This window comes from Tauraco erythrolophus, chromosome 2 (assembly GCF_009769465.1).
Source record: "Tauraco erythrolophus isolate bTauEry1 chromosome 2, bTauEry1.pri, whole genome shotgun sequence".
NCBI lineage: Eukaryota > Metazoa > Chordata > Aves > Musophagiformes > Musophagidae > Tauraco > Tauraco erythrolophus.
The window spans coordinates 76,364,289-76,391,462 of NC_141466.1; the positions used below are offsets into that span (position 1 = coordinate 76,364,289).

General features: G+C 42.0%; 1 protein-coding gene across 2 annotated transcripts in view; it reads right to left on the bottom strand.

Moving 5' to 3' along the window:
- Nucleotides 1–27,174, bottom strand: part of LOC104374562 (SAM and SH3 domain-containing protein 1) — a 579,771-nt gene that overhangs the window by 19,960 nt on the left and 532,637 nt on the right. Inside the window, exons 8-11 of one of the 2 annotated variants that reach the window (XM_086626611.1) lie at nt 25,900–26,001; nt 11,069–11,201; nt 6,623–6,969; nt 1,929–2,000 (exon numbers count right to left, since the gene is read on the bottom strand). In XM_086626611.1, coding sequence (XP_086482737.1) covers nt 1,929–2,000; nt 6,623–6,969; nt 11,069–11,201; nt 25,900–26,001 — 654 coding nt within the window. Of the gene's footprint in view, nt 1–1,928; nt 2,001–6,133; nt 6,970–11,068; nt 11,202–25,899; nt 26,002–27,174 lie in introns of both variants that reach the window. The other variant, XM_086626602.1, reaches the window with a different exon arrangement.

The window sequence follows — 27,174 nt, forward strand, 5'->3', positions numbered from 1 at the left end:
AACTTCTCTTGATGACAGACTCTGTGGTTTTACTGAGGATTGTTTATAAAATAAAAAAAAAGCAGCTACTAAATCCAGCAACCACGGTAGAAGGTTACACTTGCATGGCTATTCTTAAGACACACGAGAGGGTACTGCTGAACTAAATTAGCTGGTCTGTATATAGTGGATGACAAAGGTCAGTTGCTTTGAACGCATTTAACCTTTTCTAAACCAGCTTAAGATACCTAGCATTTACTTATGTCACAACCACACACAAAGAATGAACATGGATCAGTTGACATTTTGCCAAACTTACTTGTATGACTCAGCCCTTATTCAGATTGTCCAGGCAGCGTTATGTTAAACACGGTCTTTGTTCTACAGCGTGTCAGGAACCATGGCAAGGCAGCTCTATTACAGCTACTACCAGCACCCTCCATTGGCAAGGATACACCAAAAATCACAACACAAAAAGGACCAAAATCTGTTGGCCAAATAGATTGACTACTGAATTTGGTCTCTGACTTGGTTCAGTAATCCTTCTGAGGACAATTTACGTACATAAGATAACAAACTCTGAAATAAGTGTACACTGTGCTCTACAAAAGAGATTTACCTTTTTTTTCCAAATCTATGCATGTTTGCTACTTTACTAATGTTCTCCCAAACAGTTTCTCTGAATTTCAGCTAATACTCCATTTCAGACAATTCTGTATTTTTTTCCTTTACAAGTTGTTTGTGATTACAAATTCTTTGGTAACTTTGGTCTTTTAGCAGAAATTAAGGACAGCCCTTTGCCTCACCTTTTTGGAAAAAAAACCTTCCACTTAGTGGACTTAAATGTTTCCAAGAAAAAAAACCTTGATCTGCATACATTATTCTGGTGCACTGGATCTCTCCCACTAATGATGCTAGTAGGGAAAAATGTAACATCTAGATTTCACACCTTCCTATATCAAAACCAATCTGAACAAAATATGTCAAAGTATCTATGTTTAAATACAAATACTTAAGTTTGGAAGTTAACTTTTTTACTGAGTTGAAAAACTGATGAATAAAATAACCACCCACAGTTCTGGCCAATTTAGGGGTAATTTATGATGTTAAAAAAATAATCAGAAAATAAAAAACGACCTCAAAAAAAACAACTGAAACAAAAAATAATATAACGCTGGCGTATAAAATATTTCACGATTTAGACTTGATTTAAGTGAACAGAGAAGTTATCAGAGCCAATGTCAAAACAGAAAAGAAAAACATACATGGGCAAAAGGAAAAAATACGTTGGCAATTTCATTTGATATAATGTTCTGGCTCATTTCTGTTCTGTTATTTTTGGCTGCAGGCTGATCAACAGTAACACTGGGATCAACATGAGTAACACAAAATGGAATTATATTCTCTGGGGAGGTGTTTTTTTTTTTAAAAAACACAAAGAGCTCTGAGATCAATTGCACAGCACCCAGCACAATGGGATCCTGGTCTACTCCAGAGCTCTTAGATACAATGAGAAAACAAATAATAAATCTCTTACATAATGACTTCCACCCAAATAACTTGCAGATCTTCAGCGAATGAAAGTTTGCCTCATCATTCCAAACAGTAAATATTTTTACCAAGAAAATATAGTAATCGTGTTTTGCCTGGGGTGATGCTCTGAGGAAGTCATACATAAGAATAGCCCACAGATGTGTCCCCAGATCTGCGCTTTGATCACTTGTTCCTGCCTCTTTACACATATGGTATATAAATACTTATACACACATGGATATGGGTGGGTATGTTATTCTCAAAGCTAAGGAAGTTTGAGGTTAACAAAGACACTCTGCTTTCTTGGATCCTCAAACTGTTATTACAGACCTAAATTATCCTTCAGTCTATTATAACCCTATTGCGCATTTCATGTAATGCTATTTCAAGTCCGCGCCTTCTTGTCTTAAACTCACCATTTGGTCAGAACTGTTTCCAATATGAAGGGAACGATTTGTCAAGTCAAATCCTCCAAAGCTACAGGTTCTCTGCAAAAAAAAAAAGGATGGATACAGTTCTATCACAATGATTAGCTCACCCAAAACATCTGAGATTTGGAGAACACCAGGGAAAACACAAATGTCTGCAAAAATGGAAACAAACAAACAAACAAAAGGATGGGAGATTATAAATCAAGAAATCTGTTATAAAGCAATTTGAGTAATTTTGTCTTTTCAGAGACAACTCCTTGGCCTAAGGTCTCCTGCTGTTGAGTCATCTATTGCCTACTCTTATTTTTAAAAAGAAAAAAGACTTTTTGATCTGAGGAAACTGTTGGTCTTATGCCTCAAGTTTTCCAGGGTGCTGGCAACTCCACCTCAGCACTCCCATCTGCCTTCATAAATAAGCCCACAGTAGCACTGAAACAGAGAACCACCAATCTGTTAAAGCACTGAATAACCTACCTTCTGGGAACAGCTGCATTGACTCCATTTCCACCAAAATACAGGGAAATGCTAGAGGCCTTGTAGGGCAAACCCTTGGTAAGAGGAGGGGAAAACCAGCCCAGCTATCCCCATAAGCACTGTTTACCCAGAGTCTCAGCAAGCCCTGACTCCAGATTAGGTGTTTAACATCACACCTGTGGTGATATGGGGCAGCTCTGCTACTTTTAGGAGAAAGTACGCAGTGCCATAGATTCATAGATTCATAGATTTCTAGGTTGGAAAAGACCTTAGAGATCATCGAGTCCAACCATCCCTAATCCCCATTAAACCATATCCTCAAGTAGCTCATCCACCCTATTCTTAAACACATCCAGGGATGGGGACTCAACCACCTCCCTGGGCAGCCTATTCCAGTGGCTGACAACCCTTTCAGAGAAGAAATACTTCCTAACATCCAACCTGAATCTCCCCTGACTAAGCTTATGCCCATGATCACCTAGTGGAGTGACTCAGTTTTGGCTGACTGCACAGATGCAGTTTATCATAATCATCCTGAAAAAAAAAGGAAAATCAGCATTATGACACTGCTTCCCTTCCAAGAGCAGAGGGCAATCAAACTCAGTACAGTTGCATTTCCACAGCCAACTATTGTTTAACTGTGGCAGATGAGTCTCTGCGAAAGCTTTGCTATCACTTTAAAAAACCCCAACCCCTGAGAGAATCTAGCTTTTGCTTTGCAATCCAAAAGGTAAAACCTTTGACTTTTTATTTGGCCACTCAACAACCAGCTGCAAAGTACTCAAGTATCTGGCCCTGCCAAAGTCTCACAGGGTGATCCAGGGAAACGAAGGCATGGCAGTTACAATTTATTTGCACAACTTCAACTGTGGGCTCTGAGTGTGGGTAGCGAGAGAGGCAGATGTCTACTAGAAGTATTCTCTTCAGAGGTAAAGTTGAGACAAACAGGAGGCAGAAGATAACCACTTGTGAATCGTAAATTCTTAGGGCCTGAACTACCCAACAGAGAAACTTCAGAGACACCTTACGACTTGGCTAAGCATGGGATCAGATCTACAAAGGACTGCCCAATCAGTACTGTGAGTGTGTACTTGGGAGTCAGTGAAGATCCACCACCTGAGAACTACCAGTCTACTTTGACACTCTATTAGAAAGAAGTAAGCTCCATAAACTATGCCCGTTAATAAACAATTATATCAATGAGTTCTATTAAACACTCTTCCTACTCTGTTCACTCCTAATCAGGACACATATCAATAGCTTTGAAAAAGGCTTCTTTTCTAGCTTTTATGTTGGGTGCTATGTACCTACAGTGCTTGATTTTGTACCCACCACAACTGTACTAGAACTCAAAACCAGCTTTTAGGCCCCACACACATTAAAAAGAGTGCTGTGATGTAGAAATTGTTAAGTGTTTTTTTTTTTTTACCAGAAGGCAATGTGACTATGGCATAGCCTTTAAAAATTGTTCTTGGAAAGCGTTTGAGACCAACCACACGTAATAAAATCAGTTTTTAAAGCACAGCACGTTTAGCTATGAGTAATGTTGTCCTTCTGTGAAGAGTCCATTCTAACTAATCCTACAGCATATGGTAATCCCAGCAACGAAGAGAGGACATCTGGAACTGCTCCGAGCAAGCTTGTCTGTCAAGCCAGTCAGAGCTCTTCCTAAAGCAGTCTTCTCAGAGAGCAAAATGTCTGTTGGTAAAGCTTCTGAATAAACATACCATATTAATGACGCTTATTGTTTCATTATGGACCTCCCCACACACTTAACATTTGACTTCCACCTTCAGATTCCAGTAGTGACCCTGGCAATACTGTACCAAACAAAAGGTCTGTGGATGAGGAGAGGGATATTCAATGGAATGGCCATGCAATCAAAAGTATTGTCGTTTTGGGAGAAAAGAAAAACTGATGTGATTTGAAAATTTCATGCACGTCCAGGTCACTGAAACAAATATAAATGACAAAAATGAATGGCAAAGCAAGACGGAGTGACCAGTTCCACTGAATACATAGGCATTGCAATTTCCCTGAGGTTGCAGTAAACAAACATCAAGTGTTTCTAGGAAGAAGGAGTTGAAGTTGAAGTTTGCCAGCTTTTTGCTCTTTCAGGAAGAAGTGTGTTGAAAAAGCTAGTTAAGAGCAGCATATCTCCACCATTTATCCCATTCAAACAAGACTGGAGGAGCAGTTGACTGAGTTCCTCAACAAAAGCAACAAAACGCTATCCATTTCTTCTCTGTTCGTATATTTGCAAAGCAAAAGTCAGTCCAGATGGTTTTCATAATGAAATTACTATAGCAAGACTACTTATTAGAAGAACTGAAAACCTTGTTTCTGTCATTCTGTATCTGTAAAATAAAGATAGTTTTAGAGGGTATTTTTAATTATGGGGCATCTTTAGCACATATGAGTATGCTCTTTGGCTTGAGATATCCCTACTATTCAACTCACAGAAGGACGAGTAAGGTTTATCTTATCATTGTCATATCCTTATGGGAAAACAATGTCTTTTGAATATATTATCTATGAAAATAAACGGTATCCCATGAGTGGCAGGGCAAGCAGTCAGTGCAGAAAAAATAGTGAAGCTGCCAAGAGAGAATGTTCATGGTATTTGGTAGAAAAACACCATCAATTTTGTGGCCAAAGACCAAAAAGTGAACCATGAAGACTTGGTCACCTCCCACAGGTTATTCAAGGTGACCAAGGCTGTGACTTTTCTATCAAGAATACCTCACACCTGAAGAAATCAAGCGGAGACCTCTCAAAATCTGTAGTTCAAGAGGAAAAACTGTTTCTACTGTATTGTTCACTGGAATATCTTGCTTAATGTTATGAGTGCACTGCTGTTTCCACTCACTGAAGTTAGGAACACATCTACATTGTCAACTAGTCAACAGACTAGCTGGCTCAGCTTTGGAGATCTGGCTGGCGCCAAAGGCAAGTTTCTAGGAAACTCAGCATCATGGATAAGGGAACTGTCAAAACGGGGTCACATAATCAGAAAGCAGCTTTGGATCTCTCTGGAGTACTCAAATCACTTAATTTCCCATTGTACAGCAAAATTTACTTTTTTTTGGCCACCACTTGTTCCCTTTCCACAACACTCTGAGGAAAGGAGGTGCCACCTTCACCCCATGCTAGAAAGAAGGAGCAATGACCAGGGACAGAGCAGAAGGGGCACTTCTGATGGTGGTGAGCAGCAAGCAAGAAGGCAATGTCTATGTAATGTAAAACTCCCTGTCTTTCTGCAGCTGTGTGTGTAAGAGAGAATACAGAGGTGGGTGGGTGAACTGATGAGACGCAAACTGAGGTGGGCACAGTTGACTAAGGATGCTCTAATCCTCTGAAAATTGTGTTCATTTCTTGGTAACCCCCTAAGAGAATAGTGATTCCCAAAGCATCACAAAGAACATGTTTATAACATCTCAAAGCTCCTCTGTTCACCAGTGATCTAAATTTCTGCGCTAGGTGAATTTAAAAAGCAGCATGTTTTCATATTTGCTCTCTCTCATTGACTCAACAAAACTCTTCCCTGACAGGATTGTGTCAAACTCTCCCCTTACAGCTGAAGTACAGTGCTTAAGAGTTTCTAACAGCAAGGAAAGCAGAAGCATTGAATTTCAGTTAAAAGTATAAAGCAGAAAGAGTTGACTGCAACCTCATAGAAACTGGAAGACCACCTTCATGGCAACTCTTTGACTCACAGACTTTTGGTGGATTCTCAAGAGAACCCTTTTAGTACAGCGATCCACTGTGGCAGCCCACTTCCTCTTGGCCTCCTCATCCTCCTCCAGCAGGCATCTCCTCAGGTCCTGCTTGTCAGCCTTGCTCAGGGTCCTGTCAGTAACGGGACGCACCAGCTGTGAGAGGTTGAGGTGACTGTACAGGCTTCTCTCCACCACATAGGTAATATTGAACTCGCTGACAGAAGTGCGCCCTCGTAGCCTTCTGTTTGGGAAGCCACAACCTCCACCCCCTTTCGTTTTGTGCCGCAGCAATTGTAGGTCGCAAGTTGCGGGGGATGCTCCTTTCCTAGCAGGGCGCTGGCAAAGAAAAGCTCTGGAACAGGAATAGTTAGTATCCATTTTCTTCAATCGGATCTGCTTCCTTACACTCTGAATCTCCTCCAGGGACACCAGAAGATGGTGCTTGTGCCTGTTGCTGTCATAAAAGCAAATGCTTTCTGTACTTACCCCATGGCTCAGCGAGCCGAGGCTCTTCTTCATTTCCCCATCTGTCAAGGAGCGGCAAACTTTCTGGGTCTTCTCCTCTTCTGGGTAAGAGAAAAATGTCCCGAGTTTCTTGGGAGGCTTGATAAGGCCACGGCTATCAGTTTTGCTGAAGGTCTTCACCAGCTTCCGGTTAGCTCCCCACGTATCAAGACTGCTGGATGAGGGAGAAGTAGTAAGTGAGTCCGAGTCGTCCTCTGGCTGTTTTTCACAGGAGCCGTCAAAGTAGAATTGTTTCTTGTGAACTCCAGAGTAAAGTGCCGATCTGTCATCCAGTATAGGAGAGTTGTCAAGTGAGTGCTCTTCCACACCTACAGGAGACAAAGGCAGCACAACGTGTGTCATCGTTCATAATTCTCTGTTTGCCTGTAGAGCCTTAATGTATTTATTTAAGATATCACCCACTTAAAATGGAAGAAAACTCTTCCTGATATAAGCAGCCCAGAAGGTATTTGCAAGTCGATAAATCTAAACCAGTTCCTTCCATTTGTGAAATGAGAGTTCTGGGATGAGTTAACAGTAGACAGACGACAGCATCCTGTAAGTAAACTCATTGTTATTTTAAGTTTCTCTGTTTCATCTGCAGCTAAGGCAGACCACAGATGCACTCACTAAGAACTCCTTAAAAGCTGGAACTGGGATCTGTTTCTTATGTTTTTCTTCTGATACTTCCATACGATGCTCAGCTGTAGTGAGATTACAATAGGTCAGAAGTATACCCAGGTATGAAAAACCAAACAAGTATCTCTCAGGTCTAGCTTTTCAAATACCCTGTGCTGCTGCTGCTGCTGCAGAATGCAGCATTTTTCCCAGAAAGTTATGGAGCTGAGCTCCAGGATGAAATTAAAAGTTTTGAATTTTCAATGAGGAAAGAGGCACTAATTTTCATTACACAGAATTTACTTAAACAGATGCAAAGAAAACAGAGTAGGTCAAATTGTGAGTGTGCCAATTTCAACAGTGTCCTTCCTGGTAATGACAGAAACACTTGGTTTTCACCGAATATGTATTTCACAGAAAGGGAAGACGACTTTTTGCAACGCAAGTACTGGAGATGGGCAAACAGCCAGGCCTCCCTTCTGGAGTGGAGAGAAGGGAATAAAAGACTTGAAATTGCAATTCCTTTTCACATTTATCATTTAAGAAACTTTTCTCTGGTGGTTTCTTCTGAGCAAAGTATAGGCTTAGGTATCAGCTACAGTAACAAGCAAAGAGTCAAACAAAAGTACACATCCTCCTCAGTTCTGCCTGACAAATTCCACAGCATTCATAGCTATGTATCAGAAACACACTCAGAAATCTGACTGTATTTATTTCTTGCCAAAATAAATTTCTTGTCTGACCCAACTTTGCCTTCATCTCTGATTGCTTCCACAGTCTTACAGCAGTGCTAAATTTGAACCATTACCAAAATACCTATGATTTACTAAACCCAATATCAAAGGACACATTTCAACATGAAAGAAGATAAGTTGCTGTGTATAGGCCTCCTGTCCTACTTTCAATTCACTCTCCTCACAAAACATATTTGACATATATTTGCTGAAACCCAAGATGCTGCTTTAGCAAGATAAAACTCACTGTGACAGTGAAGGGATAGTGGATCACATCTGACACACAACTTTCACTCTTGAGAACTTTTCTGGAGTAGGTCTGTAGACTGGTGTCTGACTTTGACACCACTTACACTGGACTGTCCAACTCATTCTTTTTCCCCTCTACTTCTCAATTTGAACAGAAAATAGACATTCTCCTGGGACTGAATATGTGCTGATAAACAATTTTAGTCCACCAAGTAAATATGTTTTTAAACAGCTTGTAAAATATGCATTGTGTGTCTGTATTGCAACAGATGTTATTTGGATTGAGTCCATGACACACAGCCATAATGACACAGATGTAGATGTGATTTGTTTTTAAATGCTATGTAAGAATAGTGTCCAGGAACTAGGAAGCTTCAGTTATTTAGCTCACTAGGAGCACACTAACACGAAATAAACATGGATTCAGATATCAGCACTTCCTACTGAGTATCAGATCACCCAAATGTATATTTAGTGTGATAACATTGTCAATAGTAGAAATGTGGCAGAAGGATCTGGGATTAGTGTACTTTTCTTTAAAAAATACAGGATCTTATAAGGGACACTTGGCAAAGTTGTTATTTGTGAAGAAATTTTTGAGGAACACTATGAGGAATCCTTCTTCTGGGGAACTGCTTGTCAGTTTTCAAACCGAGTCTACTCTCACACTTCGTTAAAGGCTGTTGAACACTAATGAGCTTACTGAAATTTTACTGATGTCACTCAATCAATTTTTATAGCCAACTCCCCAAAACCTAGCTATCTAGGATTTCACATGACTTCACATTCACAACACAGATTCAAGTAACAGCAGCAAACAGCTCAAGAACCATCCTGTCAACTGCAGGTAACTTGGAAGGCTAGACAATCCTCAAATCTGACCACAGTATTTTTTGTGATCTACATTGTAGAGCCCTCTGATGTATTTCCAAATGGGAATACAGACCTACATTATCAGATATGGGGGTAGACAGCATTTATGAAGCGCTTTTAATTTGCCACATGAAAAGTTGGGTGTGGGGAGAATTTACTGAAAGAAAAGTCATAGATATCTACTCCGAATGTAGACTTGGTTACTTAAGGGGCCTTCTACTTATGTAGAAGTAATCCAGTAATCCAATTATTCAGCAATAATTGTTTTTGCTACGGTTTCCCAAGAGCCAATCTACAAAGGAACTCCAGAGCACTAGATAAAAGCGCAAACTCAGAGCTATAGATAATTTATTCAGAAAAGCCTGGAGTTAAAACAGAGAAGACAGGCAGGAGATGGAGAAAGAAGGAAGCAGAGCAAATATTTTTTGGAGGCAATTCTTAACTCCGTGATTTTTCTGTGGGGGTCAGGGGTGGAAAACTGTGGAACAAAAACCTGGAACGAACTGGGACACTTAGGTGAAAAACTGAAGAAAAGGAAATAAGGAGGTAAAGTGCTGTAAGAGAGCAACTGAAGAGCAAAACAGACAGTTAATATGCCGAAGAGAAAGTCTGGTCAAACTGCAGGAAGGCGTCTGCATGCCCAACAGCCCCTGGGCTGCCTGCCCCTGCAGCTGCTCCCACCCCTGGAGCCTCTGGCTGATTGCTCCCTGCAGCTTTTCCCAGGCCCACAGGGAGGGAGAGGGGATAAGAAAGGCCTCTCTGGGGTCTCTTCCCCAGAGCAGGAGGAAAAATAGCCCTATTTTGTTTGCCCTTTCTCATAAACCATGCTTTTGCTTCCAAGGTAACCCAGCCTTATGCTCACCTTATGAGGCAACAAAACCTTTTCAGACCAAGACAGCTGCCTGGTCCAGAGCTCTAGACTGGCCGTGCCTTTCACGCCAGCCAGTCAGCAACACTGTCATCGTGCAGGAGAGAGGCAGGCTAGATCATAAATCTGCCAACAGCTTCCTGCCACATACACAAGAAGATGCACGCGTTCTCCTTAAATGCACCAGGAAGGAATCATAATATGGTCCAGCTCACTGCAAAGCTGAGGGGAATCAGCATACGATCCCGGGAAGGCCACTAACATAGAGAGATGCCCACAATTCCAGTGAGGACTTTAGCAGGGCTGTGCAGAGAGGCTCCTGAGGCTCAGGCTCCATGAATCTGAGTGCTCGCACACGGATACAGGTCATCCAGAGTTAATTCTGCAGCATGTTCATGGCGTTCCCAGAGGCTGAACTCTGCTTCCCGTTTCCCCACCCTCCTCCTCCTCCCTTCTCTCCCCGTCTCTCTTGGCAGCAAGGCTCATTCAGAAGCCAAACTGCAAGCAGGCTCCCCCAGAAGTAGGAGTTAATATTACACAAGGCAGCCACTATCCCACAAGGATGTCTGATAGAGTTTCTGTACTTTTGCCACAGGATGATGCCATGTGGCGCAGCTGCACCACCAACCAGATGCTCCCCTCCCAAAACTAGCAAGAGCTTCACCTGTGTGCCGTGTGCCGCCCGCCACCCCAGGCCTCAGACGAGGGAGCAATGTGGTGGTGGCTCAGCTTACCTCCTTGCTGAGCCTGTGGGGCAGTCAGCTGGGTTTGGTTCTAGTCTCACTCCCTCCCAGCATGGGACATAAAACATAAACCAAGTTCTAAACTCTTAACAAGGGGCTCTCCAGCTTTGCTCTGGGAATATCAGATCAGCAGTAACCACATCCTAGGCTGTCGCTTTCTCCCTTCCACAGTCTCAAAACGCAACTACTTGGGTACGGCATGCACCGTAGACAAGGCAGTCTCTCCCACCGCCCCTTAAGAACACTCCACCCCTCCCTCCCCCAACTCTCCACTTTCCGCCCCCTCTCAACAGAAGCATGTATTCACATACGCAGTTTTAACCATATGCACATTGCTTTTTACCTTCTGTGCTGGGTTTTTTCATTTCTTCCACTCTTATGAGTTTCTTCCTGACTCTGCGAGTAGAATTCACCAGCTTGTGCAACCTCTTAAACTTCACCGACTCCTCTGTTTCATCATCGGATTGTTCTCTTGACTGGCAAAGAAACAAAGGGAATATTAATAAAATAGTAGTTCCACGGCTTGCTCCTTCAAGTCAAGTTAACCCAGCTCATCTGCTGCACTGTGTCAATGCAGTCCTGTAACTGGTGTTATATTTTCAGCCCGGGTCAGACAGAAACATTTAAATTACTGAGGGTTTTCTTTTTTCTTTTTTTCTTTTTCTGAAAGCATGACATACCATTTTGATTTCTAAATCTGTGCAACGTAAGATCCTACGCATTGAAATGCATTCCTGCCCTTGTCTTTCTTCCCATGCATTGTGTAATAACTACTTCCACGTCCTCTCTCAGTTCGTTTCAGGCAGGGCTCTTCTTACCATACCAGTTATGCTCCTGTGGTTTGGGTCAGTCACTGGTCTGTCTGGCATCTCAGAACTTTGCTGTTTAAACCTGGTTATAAACAGCTTCTCCAAACTGACGCTCTGTCATTGACGACTTCTCTTTTTTTTCCTCCCAGTCTTCCCAGAAAATCAAAATGCGCAGCACAAGAAGGGGACGGGAAAGAAAGGGAAGGAGGAGACCTCATCTGCTTCACTCACGAACTGCCACAGCTACAAAATATTCCTTTCCTCCTCCCTGCTCCCTACACTCCTCCTGAAGGCTCTTGAGGCTGGAATTAAGACGGACACAGCATTCCTCCAGCACTGACCAAGGGAAAACTCTGACCTTTTCAGATATACAGTGCAGTCCATATTCCCCAGCATCCCGTTTCATTTTGCATCTGATCCAGTATGCTCAGTTCCAGCTGTTTTCCCTCAAGTATCAAACATTACAGAGACAAAAAAAATTCCCTTCTCTCCAGCAGCAGTGACACAACAAGCTGAAACAATCCATTCCTTGTGAACAAGAAGACGACTTCGATTTTCGAGCCAGATCCGACATTCAATGTGCTACTTCCTCTGTTTTAATCAGTTCAGAATGTGGAAGACGGCAGGGGGAAGACAAGGGAAGGGAAGGCAAGGGGAGAGGAGGCTGGCAGGGCTCCCTGGCTCAGCCAGGACAGCCCTGGCACTGTGTGCTGCTGCACATTCCTGTGTGCGGTGAGGGCTCCAGCTGGAGCCCAGTATGGATCGTATACCTTACTTTGTTTTCACCCGTGGTCTCAGCCAATTCACCACATTCCTAATGGCCGGCTCTAAAAACCCTCATGCAACTTCCTGTCGGCGCAGCTATTTGGGTTTCCACAGCATGCTCATCCTTTCTTCTCCTTCTCCTTAATCAAACTTCTAAAGAAAGAAAAATCCCCAACAAATGCAAGTCAAAAAAAAACAAAACGAAAAAGCAGCCACCCTTTCCTCTTCCCCAGCAAAAATGCTGTTTGCTTATCCAGAGGCTGAATAAAAGACAGGCCAAACAAAAACACATTCTGCTTTTCTAATACACTTAAATATCAGGATGTGGTAATAACAGTAGATGCCACAGGGCAGGATACCAATTAGCAGTTGCACGGGTACACTTTCAAAGGCACAAAAAAATGCCTGAAGGAGCCAGGGCAGCTCTGAAAGCCTACCTTGCAGGCATGCACCTCCCAAGGCCAGCAGAACCATGCCAGAGCAAACTTCAGCCACTTTCTGCAAGGGCACTATCAATTACCGATATCCCATAAACTACAGTTTACTCTAAAACAAGAAGGAATACCAAACAGACCACATATAGCAGTAGGAATTACCTTTCTGCCATGCAAGAGTGGTAGGCACACATTTATTATGGATACAGGCTGGCTAGGTAATTAATAATCTTCCTTCAGGAAAAATAAGGCTGTAAAGAGGAGTATCAGACTTGTTTATAGCACGATAAATTAAGCAGCAAGATGAGCATTAATTCAAAGATTATGGCTGGGAAAACTTAGTGACATGTCAAACAACAAGACAGACATATTTGGATAAGATGACAAATGGATTATTGACCGTAATCAAGAAGTTCAGTCAAGACTTCTTAGGCCATTAAGCGCATCCTGGCAAGCAACAACCGTGCATACTTCGCACTCAAGATATGTTTGTTTTAAACGCAATTACTCTAAGTCATTGCTTTCCTTCATTACTTTTTGTACACCCTTGGTTTGCAAGAATACTATTTGTTCAACCGTGAGCTTTGTAAGGTGTAGAAAGTGGCTCGTACCTGATCCTCCCACCCAAGATTTCATCAAAGATTAAACAACTAGTCGTACTTTTACATCACTAGTATCCAATACAGAACTGCCCCCCTCAGGGTTATGAAGACTCAACAACGACAACAAAAGCTTTTACAATGTCTGACACTTGCATTCATGACTACCACCACAAAAGCAAGCTCCACAACAGCCTCAGCGCAAGGTACTGACATCAAACTCGATTTGGTGGTACAGGGGGTCCCCACCGCACTTAAAAATAAATGAAGGCCCATCGTAATCAAGTGCCGGCTGGTTCTCCCCACCATTTCAGGACACCCGGTACCCTTTGAGCTGGGGTCCTCCGTGGGCAGCGACAGACCCTTCCTAGTGCCAGTGCTTGACTGAGAGAGGTGAGAACAGCTCGTGCTTAACAATAGGAGCTACTGGACAACAGCTCGACTAAAAACAAAGTCAGTCTCTCTCCAGCTGCCTGTTTCCTACATATGGGGTAGCATGTGGCATGGAAAGTCTTCTGTAAAGGAAAAGGATGGTTAATGAGTTTAAGCAAAAAGGCCTGAAAACATGTGCAACTACACCAGTGGTGCCGCTGTGGAAAATTTCTTGTCAAATAATGCTGATTCCTTGAAAATGAAATCGTTTTGAAAAAGAGTTACTTTTGATTTGCTTCCTATTTTTGAAACATTTTTTTTCTTCAAAAAAGGCCTTGAAATTATAAAAAGTTTCCATTTTGGCAGATGGAAAACAGAGCTTAACTTTCCAGCTCAAGCAATGTTTTCTTTTTCAGCTAATATTAAACAGAAATGTAAAGCATTCAGCCCATAAGCGACATATTTGGAAATCACTGAACTTCAACACTTTGACTCCCCCAACCCACTCTGCCCTCCCCGCTTCCACAGTGACCGAACTGCTTTTTTTTGGTGCCCATCCCTGATTCCAGAGGGAAGATCACCCCCATCTCCCAACCCATGTCAGGCTGGGCAAACGGCTTCCTGGGCAGCTCTAGCAGCCAGGCTTGGCACGGGGCTTCGGTGCCGCCGGCTGCCGGCCCCCCTCACCCTCTCCCCCGGTAGGAGCGCTTCGGTGGGCTGCAGCGCCCTGGAAGGGCAGACTTAGCCTGTTAAAGAGGGAGGGATGCGTCTGCAGGAGGCCGGCCCGGCCCTGCGGCTCTCCGGCACGGGAGGAGGCCGTGGCTGTGCTCCCTCTGCTCCGCTCCCACCTCCCATCTCCCCGTTCCCAGCCGTCCCGCTCCGCTCCCGCCTCCCGTCCCCCGGCCACCCCGTTGGCCGTCCCTCGGCATCCATAACGTGCCGGCGGAGCTGCCGGGGCCCCTCCGCCTCCCTGTCCACCAGAGCGGAGCAGACCTCTCCCCGTGCTCCGAGGGGAAACAAACGGATTTGCAGTACTGTAAATAGGAACAACTTAACTTCCATCTCCTCCGCTCCAAATTTTTCCATCCGAAAGCCCATATGGCTCAACTTCTAATTATTTTGGCTAATGCTGTATGTAGTAATTCTGCGGTGAACGCTTAAGTGTTTCATTTCTGGTTTCCAGGGCAACATTACATCAGGCTGCAGACAGCTGTTCCACAGCCTTAACCCGTAACGAATGGGCCGAGCCCAGGCACAACAATCCCGTCGGCTTTCCAGGCGGAGCGCGAGCCTGGGCTGGGATGCCGGGGAGCTGGCGCGGCCGTGGGGCCCCTTGGCGGGGCTGGCCGGGCGGAGCCGCCTTTCCCGCGCCGCCTGGAGCCAGCGCATCCCCGGCACATCTGCGATGCTCTCACGGTGCGGAAACCCGCCAGCTTGGAGGGCTCGGCTGCACACACGCGTGGAGGACTACGGGGAAACAGGGACTAAATTAACAGCATCTGGAAACACCAAGGACTGCATGCAGAGGACTGCAGCCACCACGTACCACATGGCTGGAAAACTACGGAGAGGCCAAGGCCCATCCCCACCACCCAGCTCTTCGCTGCTAACAAACGTGGCCAGAAACCTATGAGGATGCTGTCAAATCCAGGAGAGATCAATTCCCCCCACCGCCTCTAGCGTCTCTTCTGCTTGGAATGCTTTTCCTATTCATGCACCTCTAAAGGCCACGCTTCACATCACCTCGTACGTAAGATCGAAGTAAAAAGCATTATGTTCAGGAACAAATAGGGAATTAGCACATGGATCGGATATTCAAGGAGCTCTCTATAGTTCTGCTCCTGGCGCCCTCTTTGCTTTCTCTCCCACTTTTCTCACGCAGGCTCTCTGCTGCTGCCTGCTCTGGAGGCAAGGCACACGCCTTGCTCTGCTGCTCTCTAACATCCGGCCCATTTCACACGCCACAGAAATAACAATCCTAACCTCCCCCTTTGAATTAGTGCTTCACACACGCGCACACTTGCACAGAGAAAACCAACATTTAGGAGGGTACTTGGAATTAATTGGCAAAATGTAAACCAGAAGTAAGTAGCTAGCTTTCGGCAGGACTATGTTTGGAACCGCTTCAGGGTTACAGCAGCAGCCCTTAAAAAGCACGAGATAGGCAAAGCCTGCTAGCCAGCTCCTAATAAAAACCTTTAAGAAACACTAGGACAATATCTAGTTAAAGCTATCATAACCGATTAATCTGTTTCAGCTCCATAAACAAAAACATATGTGACTTTTACATGAGCTGTGTGAAGTCATTTAAAGAGATGTTAAAATTTTACAATTTGCTTTATGCCCAGTAATAGTTCAGCCCCAAACTGAAATCTCTAGGAAACCTCCCATCCAAGAAACAAGGAAATCTCTTAATATCTGATTAAGCCCAAGCTGCAATTATTTTTGGCTATCAGACAATTGTTATTCAGCAAAATGGGGCAAAAATACACATTCGGATTCTTGGGCATATCACATCCCCCAGCCCTGGCTAGCTCACTTCAGAACTACAAGCTCCATAGTAAAAGCAAAGGGATTTTGCTGTTCCCTTTAGGAGACGTGGCTACACGCGTCCTTTCTTCTTTCTCTCCAACAGGCTTTACATCCGCGAAAAAAACCCAACCATTCTAACTTCTTAAAAATTTTTATTAAAGATGCCTGGATAAAGTTAGAGACAGGAAAATAGAACAGAAAAGAACTTAAAAGGAAAGGAAGAGGAGAACTGAGAAAAGCTATGCATGCTGTGCCTAAGAATAACCACAAAAGCCTTTTCTCTTTCTCCGTCTCTGGAACAGGAGGCACATCCTCTCCACATCACACTACATGCTCAGTCACTTACCAGCTTCGGCATTTATAGGCCTAACGCTCAGTTTCGAGTAATTCCCCCTGAGTTCTCAACTGCTGTCAGCTTCGCAACCCTAAAATTTAGGAGCAGACCCTTCTTCTTAAGTATTGTATCCGCTTCGAATCCTGTGCACAAAATGCCTCTTCTCTGGAGTTACATTATCAGACACCAAACTGGCTCCGATTCCAGCGCTGAATATGTAAAGAAGAAAAAAGCGTGATGCTGGACTCAATTAGCTGTTTTCTGCTCACTGATTGATTCCCCCAGTTACTCGCTAGCTGCATAACTTGCAAGAAAGGCATAAGTCATCAGCTCTAAGCAAATCTTCTATTCACCACAAGGAAAAAAGGGAGTGTTGTACATGGCAAACAATCCCTGTTTTCACTGATGAAGGCTTGCTGACCTCTTGCTGGCCTCCAGTTCCTTAATTACTGTCTATGGAATTTCAGTGAAAGAAAAAAAATACAGAGAATCTCTGCAAAGCCAGGATGAAGACTGACCCTCAAACACGACTGCTAGAGTGGAGGCTGTGTCTATAGGAAATATAACTTAAGCCCTTTACCAGGCTTTTTTAAAAATTTTTTGCTTTTTAATTCTTTCGACAAAAAGTCCCTCTGAGAATTTCTGTTATAAAGGGCTAATTTGACAGAAAAATAAACCCTGCTTAAATGTTTTTTAAATTAGTGAACTCAGATACTTTTTTTTTTTCTTTCTTTTCCCTTGGTTTCTGTGCTATAAAAAAAGAACGTAACTAAGAACTGGAATGGCAAATGATGTTTCATTCAGAAATCTAAGATGAGTGTAGAATTGGCCACGTTTTGGCTTTATGAAGCATTGTAGCCTGACTTCCAACTTCTCCTCCTAGGCTGGGCTCAGACCTCCTTTCCTAAGAAAAATCTGAAATGCTCAAGTAAATTGACACTCCTCTTATAGTCAACCATACCTGGTCCCAAACCTTGAGATAAATCCAGGATTTGGACAATTCTCAGAGTACAAAACACAGACCAAAACCTCGACTCATGAGGAGCACTGTTATCCAGTGGCAAAGGCATACCACAACAGCACCCTCTTTAGGCCAAGAAAAGACTGCCCTTACTCAGGACCGTACCATCAATGGCCAGTTAATCTGGATTTGCTGCAGATCAATCACACAGCGAAATCACAGTGGGACTAAACATCTACTTCCTTTGATGACTGGTTGATTTTAATAAGCCATCTACTTCCTTTGATGACTGGTTGATTTTAATATGCCATCTAGCCAAATATTCTTTTTCAATTACTCCATCTTTGTACCAGTGACCATACACACCTTTTCTACACCCCAGCAGTCATGTAAACTAGATTTACTGGTGTGTTGTAGCTGGGTTCTTGCCCTTGAATTACTTTAGCCCCAAAACTCTGATGTAAAACCCTATGGAAAATTCTAAGCTTCAGATAAAACCAGCCAGTGTTCTCCAATTTCAATAATATACCAGCCCACATCAAGTGAAACATGACAGCAACTTCCTTGAAACGTATTCCAGATTCCCTTAAAAATTCATGGCCGTAAGTGAAACTGATCTAAGTTTGTCGCTTTGCAACTTAAGTTTTGAAGGTTTTGGGTTTCATTAAGAAAATTTTGCAAACCTCTCATCCTCGCGGAGGCTGTTTACAGAAAACTGCGTGAAGCTGAGATGTGATAATCTGCATCATGTCCTGAGGTTACAAATAAGGACCTCCAAAATTTTTAGGAAAATTAGCAGACGTTTTTGCCACTTCACATAATTAACTGCAAGCGTATGAATTACAAAGATTGTGTAAGTCTAAAATGTGCAGCGGTAGTGTTAGCCCCCCCAGGTAAGCTGAAGGAAAGAGCAATCCCACGTCTGGGTTTGGTCTGTGATGACTTACAAGGAAATCAAAGGAGCATCCATCCAATGGCTACTTTACTGAAAGATATATTACACGTTAGCTGGTGACGACACTGCTTGCTGAAATTAGTGGGAAATATTTGTCGTAAGTAACGAGAGCACAAAAATTTAATTCTCCCAGGAGGTCCATCTTGATACTAGAATAGCTGCTTAGGCAAATTCCTAGATGTTAACTGTTTCCAGGTTTTAGTGAAATAACTTTGAGAAGCACATTGCTGATGTTTGCATCTGCAAGTCAGACACATTTCCTCATGGCAAAGTGTTTCTCTCCTGATTAGCATAATTAATTTTAATGACATTTCAGCTGTATGTATGTTGTCATAGGTATGTGTGGCAGAATAATGCTCAGCATTACGTTATCCTGTATCTGTTACAACTCAGCATTTGTTTCCAATTCTCCTGCAGACTCCTCTACACATGGGAAGGAGAGTCTCTAACAAGGTTCTCTCAACTGCACCTTGTGTTTTGGCACGGCTAAGAGGGGCAGGGGAGAATCCCTATTCTTTGGTGTAGGTTGTACTACTAATGAATGGAGTACACCACTGGTGCTGGAAACCAATCTCCCTGTGTTTGAGAAAAACAAGGGTGGAACAGCAATACATGAAATACAGTGAAATTCATATCAGAGGGAAAAAAAATAATTAAAAAAAAAGAGAACGAGAGCCCTTTAGTGAAGGATGCAGTAATTTAAATTACATTCTTATAGCATTTTCAAACAATCAAACTATTAAATGTTACTGTCTTAAGTGTGAGGAAGGAAGCACTGATGGCAGGGAGCAGGGCAAGTAGTAACTGACAGGAACACAATTAAAATTTTCTATTGTACCACAAGTAAAGATTATTCAGCCTGGATCTGCCAAATAGGGCAGTGAAACACATGGCTTTTGAGATTCCCAATTCTTGAACTGAGCAAGGCTTTGTTTCAATTTAATAGACTTGGTCTCCGAAAAGATGGGGGCAGGGAAACCACACTATGGATTACAGCATCTCCTGCTGGCTGATGCATGCAGGGAGAACGGTCATAGGAAAAAGCTTTTACCACTGTTCCCCACCCTCCAGGTAATAAGCAGAGAAATTAGGCAGCTGCCTAAGGGCAAAAAGGTGTAAAAAAGCCAAGTAATGTTTGAGAATGAATATTAAATTAATTTGCCCTCTCACCTCCCACCCTCCACAAATATGTGGCCAAACATTTTGCGGTAAAGTCAGTCAATAGGGCCTGTCTGACTGCAGTCAAAACACAAGTGGTTATGAACACGGTTAATTACAGTCACTGCCTGCACGTTGCTGTAAGCTGTCTTCTCTGAGTCGTCATAGCAGGAAGATTTTTCTCAGAGACCCTGCGACAGATCAATTACATCCAGTCTTCACAACTGCAGGAGCAGTGAGCTCCTGCTGGCAGCAAGCAAGAGGTTTACTTGGGCTACGATACTGCCAACTGCTCAGTACAATCCTGTGGTGACAGCATTTAGTCCCACTAGGGACACATACCTAGCTGAGTTGTATCTGACGACAACATGAGCAGGTCTTGCCTGGTAAATAACATTTAAAGAAGTGATATAGTTTTATTCCTAAATAAATGTGTTTCTCCTGCAAATTCTAAAGTGTTCTGGAAAATTTCAGACCACATAGATGAAAAACTCCTTACAGTGTTCTACAAAACCAACTATAAACACATCGATGATCTCCTGCTCTGCTATCATCACTCCACAGCACTGACCTTACTTAGAACTCTGTGTTGTGTCCTGGGAACTGTAATGACGATTTGCGTTTCTCTCATTAAGGTTTTTGTATTACTACACCCTTGGGAAACCCTGCTCTTATGCATGGATAGAGAGGGGGGAAAGATCCTAACAAAACATGCTGTAATTCTACAAGCTCTCACTAAGAGATGCTGAACATCATCCCTGAGATCAGTGGAAAAGGAGGGCAGCCTGCGCCTCCCAGGACAGGTCCCTGCGGCAGGCACGTAGCGTGGGAATTTAGCACTATCATTTTGAAGCAACATCTTAACATCGGCTCTTTCTTCATCATAACTGTTACTAAGCACTGACAGTATTATAGGAACTTGGATAGTAATAATAAATATACGATCCAATACAATGAGGCACATCAGTGCCTTTCAAGAAATCTTAATAGAAATTGGGTCACTAGGCTCTTTGGAGCAAAGATGAAAGCTCTGCATTCATCCATAGCCATGCTCAGCGCCAGCTCCCCTCTGTTACTTCAAAGAGCACACAGCGTCTGGAGGAGGCAACAAGCTCTCCAACAAGAACTGAAACATGGAAACATCCTTCTGCACCCTTTAGCGTTTCATGGAAAAAAAAATAACTTACAAAATCTGCTAATTCCTGTGATAATAGCAAAAACATAGTGCATAGCTTTCAAAACACTCCAAGTGTCCGTGTTGCTTCAGTTTAAACACTACTGTTTAAATTAAAAAAAAAAACATTATCATATCCTAGTCTCCATTGATATCCAACACTGCTTCCCAATAAGCATCGACTTCGAGCTTAGTTCTAACAAGTTCAACTGACTATACCAAAAGAAGGGTTTCCTCCTGTTTACTGTAAGAGTCCTGTAGTATGAGTGATAATAACGTTACAAATGGTTAAAGATTTTAGGAATCCATTAGTAATATGAATAAAAATCAATTTAAAATTTGCTGTATTTAGAAAGCATCCACAATCTGAATCAATGAAATACAGTATAACCCCAAATAACATGGATTTGCTGTAGTCACATGTAGATTTACTCTTGAGGTAATTGGTGCTACAGAAGTTATACTGTATTTCTTTTCTTCTTACTCTTCACACTTTGACCAGAGATGACAGTAATCACTGTCATAAGTCAGAAAGAATTGTACCAGACTTCATCTTTTGTCAGAGTCAGCTCTGACAAAGCTCTGACATAGGTAATACAATCCTGATTCAACAGCTTCAGCACCTCTCCTGTTGATATGAATGCTACCCGAAATCCATTCTTGTCTGTTATTCTGCCTTTGGCAATGGTGGGAGACACAAACCCGATACTGGACATCCTTTCAACTTTTAGCCCCATTTAACGACTGAGTAAATGAAAACTTCCTTGGGAAATAATATGAAGAACAGGAGCAACAAAAGGTTTTCTCACTCCAGCTAGAGCTGTCGTGATGCAGACTCAGTTTGCTGCCGCCTGTTACAGAGCGGATCGACAGAAGACGGAAAAGAGCGGCAAGGCAAGGGGGAGTTTTCCCCAGCATCAGTCTCATGGCAGATGTAGCTGTGCCCGGCATGCCGCCAGCTCCACACGACTGCTGCCGCTCTTCCCAGCAAAACTCAATGGGCTGCCAGTTTGCTGCTGGTAACGCCATGCTGACAGTTCCGGGTAAAGCACTGCCGGGAGGGCAGGGAGGGAAAACAGCACTGTGGGCTTCCTGCTGCCCAGTACTGTCGGAGGGAGACGCTGGTGGTGTTCTCCCCACTCGTAAATGTTATGGCCTCTCTTCTGAGGCTGCGAAGGCCCCTGGTGGCAGGTGGGGAGGTCTCGGGGGAGCGCAGCACAGCTGCTGCAGCACCCTGCCAAGGAAGCTTGTGTTAATGAGCTCTGGATGGCTGACCACTACCTGCTGATCAAAATCAAAACACAGAAGCTCGAGGAGACCAACCAAACAGTTCAGTCCAGGGATAATTACACTGCATTTAACTTGCATCTACAGAAACTGTCAGTGAAGTTCATCAGTGGATGGTTTCACTGGCAGTACATGTATGGATACACACTTTGTCACAACCTCCCTCCTGCTTCTCTCCTTTCCCCCACTCCCACAACAAACATGGCAGCTGGCACCCATCAGCAGTCTTTCAGCAGAGGGCACATAAAGGATTTATATAGGTTTCTCCTCATGCTGGTCCTCCAAGCTGGGCTGGAGCCGTACCAGTGGGCCTCTGGGGATGAAGCAGCCCTGTTTTCAATGAACTGTGAATTTCAGCCCCCAAAAGTTATCAAACGAGCTTCTATATTTAAGAAGCATAAAAGGCACCTCAGTGTGAAGAAAGAATGTGACATATTTTTAAGTTCTCTCTTTCCCTGGACTTTCTGACTCCTGAGGACAAATGGGCCCTTATCTAAAATCTAGAAAGGCATCTATTTGTAATCTGCACCTGCTTTACATCCCAATGCTTGGCACAAGGCAACGAAAGCTTATCTAGTGCTACTGTGAGCAGTCTTCATTCCAACAGAGATGAAATATAAATATTCAGAAATAAATCTGTAAAAAAAAGATGAGGCACTTCAGACTTGATACATCCGACTAAAAAGTTTCAACTGCATTCTCACATTATCAAATAAATCATATGCGTACTTTGTTGTGAAACAAAGGGACCACAGTAGTGAGATGCAAGATTGAAACCTACAAACTGCTCAAGCACAGAAAACCAAGTCACCTACTGACTTGGCAAGGCCTTTTTTTTGTTTGTTTGTTTCTTAAGAGCAAACAAACAAGACATACAGTTAACAGCACAGCAATGAGATCAGGCTGCCTGCCTTTGGATGCCGAGATGATGACCCTTCAATCCTTGTGGTTCATCTTTAGGGTTTAGTTTTGTAAGGGTACAAACCACAAGTTTCCATTCCCTGGTACAGTAATTTAAAAAAGGAGGAGTTGGGAAAAAGAATCCTTAAATCAATCTGTAAAATGACTTAAGGATCAACACCAGTGATGTTAGTCATAAACACATGATAGTTACACAAGATTTAAAAAAAAAAAAAGTGCTCTTTGTTTTCTTTTCGTAAAAGTCAAAACAACATCGAGTAATGATATTTGCCCTTCAGATGTTATTTTGTAGGTGGCTGTTCCTATGCTGTGGGCAGAGCTGATTTGAAAGCAATGGAGTACTCAAACCCTTAGAACACTCCAGACATTCTACCTTCATTTTTAGATTCTCTGCTTGCTTAGATTTTATCTTTTTTTTTTTTTTTTCCTTCCTGAAATGTAGTCATTGGGCAAAGCTAGATCAAGATTCTCCACAAAAACCTTGTAACCTATCCTCTCAAGTCCTCCTAATGACTAGTAGGTCTCACTGTCTGGGAAGATAAAGTGATAGTAGGTCTCACTGCCTGGGAAGATAATTAGAGAAGGAAGAAAAAAAAATCCATTATACTAGTGTATTGATATCTCTTAAATCTCAAAGGTTACCAAACAAACGTACAAAAGTAAATTAAAAATTATTCTTTTCCTAAGTTCCCTCAATCTGCAATTATCCTGCAATTCGCTTTTTTCATTTGTGTGTGCAAAATGTTTACAAAATGATCAAGTATGATCACAATGCTCCATTAAAAACTGCCTAGTAACAATTTGGACATGAGGCTGAAAAAAATAAAAATCAAATCAGAAAAAATGCCAGCAGAACCAGAAGAGCCATTGCCCAAGGAGTTTTAATTCAAACCAGAAACTTCAATTTCAGTGACTCATATTTTCAATTACTTTCTGAGGTTAGAAGGCAGTGGGCTCTCAATAAAATGTTTTTAATGTATGGAAAAATATCTTTGCTTCATGACGTCTATAAAATGAGTAGGGTGGTTTTAAGCTGAGAATCCACATTCACACAGTACAAATCACACAAATGGTATTGAAAGTCAAACCATTTGGCAAAGAAAGGGCTTGAAAACAGAATCATCTTTGCACCTCTCAAAAGCTGGTCATTTTAGATTAATAAAGATGTCCTTTGGCAAAACAGTCTGGGTGAACACACGTCCTATCTCTAGACATATCTGATACTTTGCACTGTTTGTTTTTCCCTCTTGCGTGTCAATATACTCCAAAGATCTTCACCCCAGTTAGCCCTAGTTTCTTTCTTCTCCACAAAAAAGGAAGCTAAGCTGACTTTTCTTCTAACGTGAAGTTTCATTTCTGCAGATGATCTGATTTTCCCTTGAAGGTAAACAGTTTCACAGCTTCTGTTAAATGTAACCAGGATAAAAATGAGAAGCAAGGGCAAAAATCTTGAGAGGTATCTACAACGATGGAATAGAGATCCCCCATCAGATTTAGCAGGAAGATGATTCAAACCCTCCCAGAACGGCAGAAAGAGGCAAGAGAGCGCTTGACTCAAAGTGCAAAGATGGCTTAGGAAAATAATTTCAGAGAAAAGGTGCCAAGTCACTCCACTAGGGAGCAAATAGTGAGTCATGTTCGGTCCTCAGAGGTATACACAGCTTTCAGTAACTTCGACACAAGCGTAAACCACTATCAGAAGATTTGAGAGAGAAACTCAGTATCCTTCTGAGATCTGACCATGGTAAATGAGAGTTTTGAAGCTTTTATGCTACAGGTACCTTAGCCAAAGACCTTAAGAGAGGAAAGTCAGGCTACAAATACTAATGAGGGAAAGATCAAGACATCTTTCGGCTGGCTAAACAAGCAGTGCAGAAGAATCAAGTTCCTTCCTTCTCTATTGCACATTTCTGATATATCAGAATGGAGTATAAGGCAACATCAGTCCCTCTCTGCTCCCATCTAAATAAAGATAGGCATACTGTTGTTTTTTTTTTTTTTAATACAAACAAGAAAAAAAATATCTTTCTCCACCACAAAATATTTTAAACATCTCATAAAATGATATAGCATTCCTTTTTTCATTTAGGGAGCACAAGCTAACTGTCTGCTGCAGTTAGCAGGAAATTCCATTGACAATAAAACAAATAAATCAATCAATGGTCTCAAAAGCCTATGATTCAATTATATGGGTTACAAAGAGCTTGGATTTGACAGCCGAATGTGTTTTTCTCTAAGATTTATCTGTGAACGTTCAATTAGAGAAATGAAGTGGAATAAATTACTCAGTGAAAATGAAGATATTTGGAAGGAAAAATTAATTAATTCAGTATGGCATGACACAAAGACTGTCTGGTGCCCACAAAAACACCAGAAGCTACACAGCTCAGAAGTAAAAATGAGGGAGAAAAGCTGCCTTACTGCTTATGGTTCAGCTGAGAGTTAGCAAATTCAGAGACAGCACTGTTTGAAAGAAGCAGGGATGCATCTACAAGGGCTAGGAAGGCCTAAGAAACTCCGCTGATTCACAGTAACTGAGAAGTAAAGTGAAACAGTTCCCTCTGAACAAACTAAAAAACCTTTTCTGTACATTTTGGAACATGGGCATTTTTGCCTGGGATCACTCCTGCTTCAAAAGCTCAGTGACAAATGATCAGATAAAAAAAAGCGATTAAAAAGCAAGACTTAAAGTCTACAACAACAGACCTTGAAGATCTAAAATCCACGTTGAAGATCATCTGCAGACAGAGGATAGCGTCACAAGGTCAAATGATACATATGCTTTTAAGCAATCAGGATATTTCTGTACTGCAATAAAATAATTTAAATATTAAATGATACTAGGGAGCTATATCAGAGTGACAGGTACTTACATTACAATTGGAAGACCCGTCAAATGCTGAGTAAGAACCATCAGGCCATTCTGTAGCATCTACAGTGCTTGATTGCCTGTGCTGGGCTTCATATTCTTTCAGCTGAAATTTTAAAAGACAGAGAGAACATTTTCCAGTGAGAAGCGGCTATCAATCTTCATTAAAATAACAAGAGTTAATGTCCTTTCAGTTTCTCTTCTCCCTGTATCACTGTGGAACTAGAAAAATTAGAACTTTTGCATTGTGTGCCTCACTTGTTCAGAATAAATTAATTTGCTTTAGTATCAGATGTTTTAATGACAAGATTTTTTTTTTTTTTTAAAGGAAGTGATGTGTAAGCATTGAATTTTGATTAATTGTCACTGGTAAAATAGAAGTTATACATTCCCATCTCAGAGGCACAGTTTCCACGAGACAGACTAAATCACATTAGCCTGCCAATTTCCTTCATAAAGATAATGATCTGCAGTAAAGACTAGGAATCATCTTTCATAATCTTAAAACTAAAGACCTTCTTTCCCATTTTCCAATAAAAGGCATAAGACTTAAAACCAATCCTACTGGAGTCGAACTCTTGAGAAGATCATCAAGGACTGATTATATTTAAAAAAAATAATAAATTGCTGATAGTAATTCAGACCACTAGAGGGAAACAGTACGAGTACATAAATTAACCATACAAATTAGGTACAACCCTTCCCCACAAAATCTTTAACAACAGAGAAGTAAAAGAATTCTCTATATTACCACCCGGTAATTTTAAAATTTTGCATTTCTTTTCATGATACATTTCCCAGCAAAGCACTATTTTCTTCAGACAATAACATATCTTCATATTCTAGGACAATCTATTTCAAGATGTAGTATGTCAGTATAGAAATTTATTCGAGTGTCAATTCACGATCCAAATCCTGGTATCTGCTCCTCTAATGGAGCACATATAGAATACCCTGTGTTCCATCACAGTATTTTGCGCAAGAGTACAACATCAGAAGTGGTGTAAAAACTTTAACAGTGACTTTTTTGCTCCTGAGCAATTAAAATCTCAGCACTATTGCTGCACAAATACAGTTATTTTTCTTGTGGTTCATTAACATTCAGATTTTGTAAAGAAACACTTGTGACAGCCATCGTACTTATCAAAAAAATACATCTGTGTTGATTTTAACGTCAAATGCCAAAAATGGCTGAATATGTTTTCTCAAAGGCTATTAAAACAAACCACCAACTTTTTGGCTAAGAAATAGGCAAAAGAAATTTCAGCTTAAACATTAG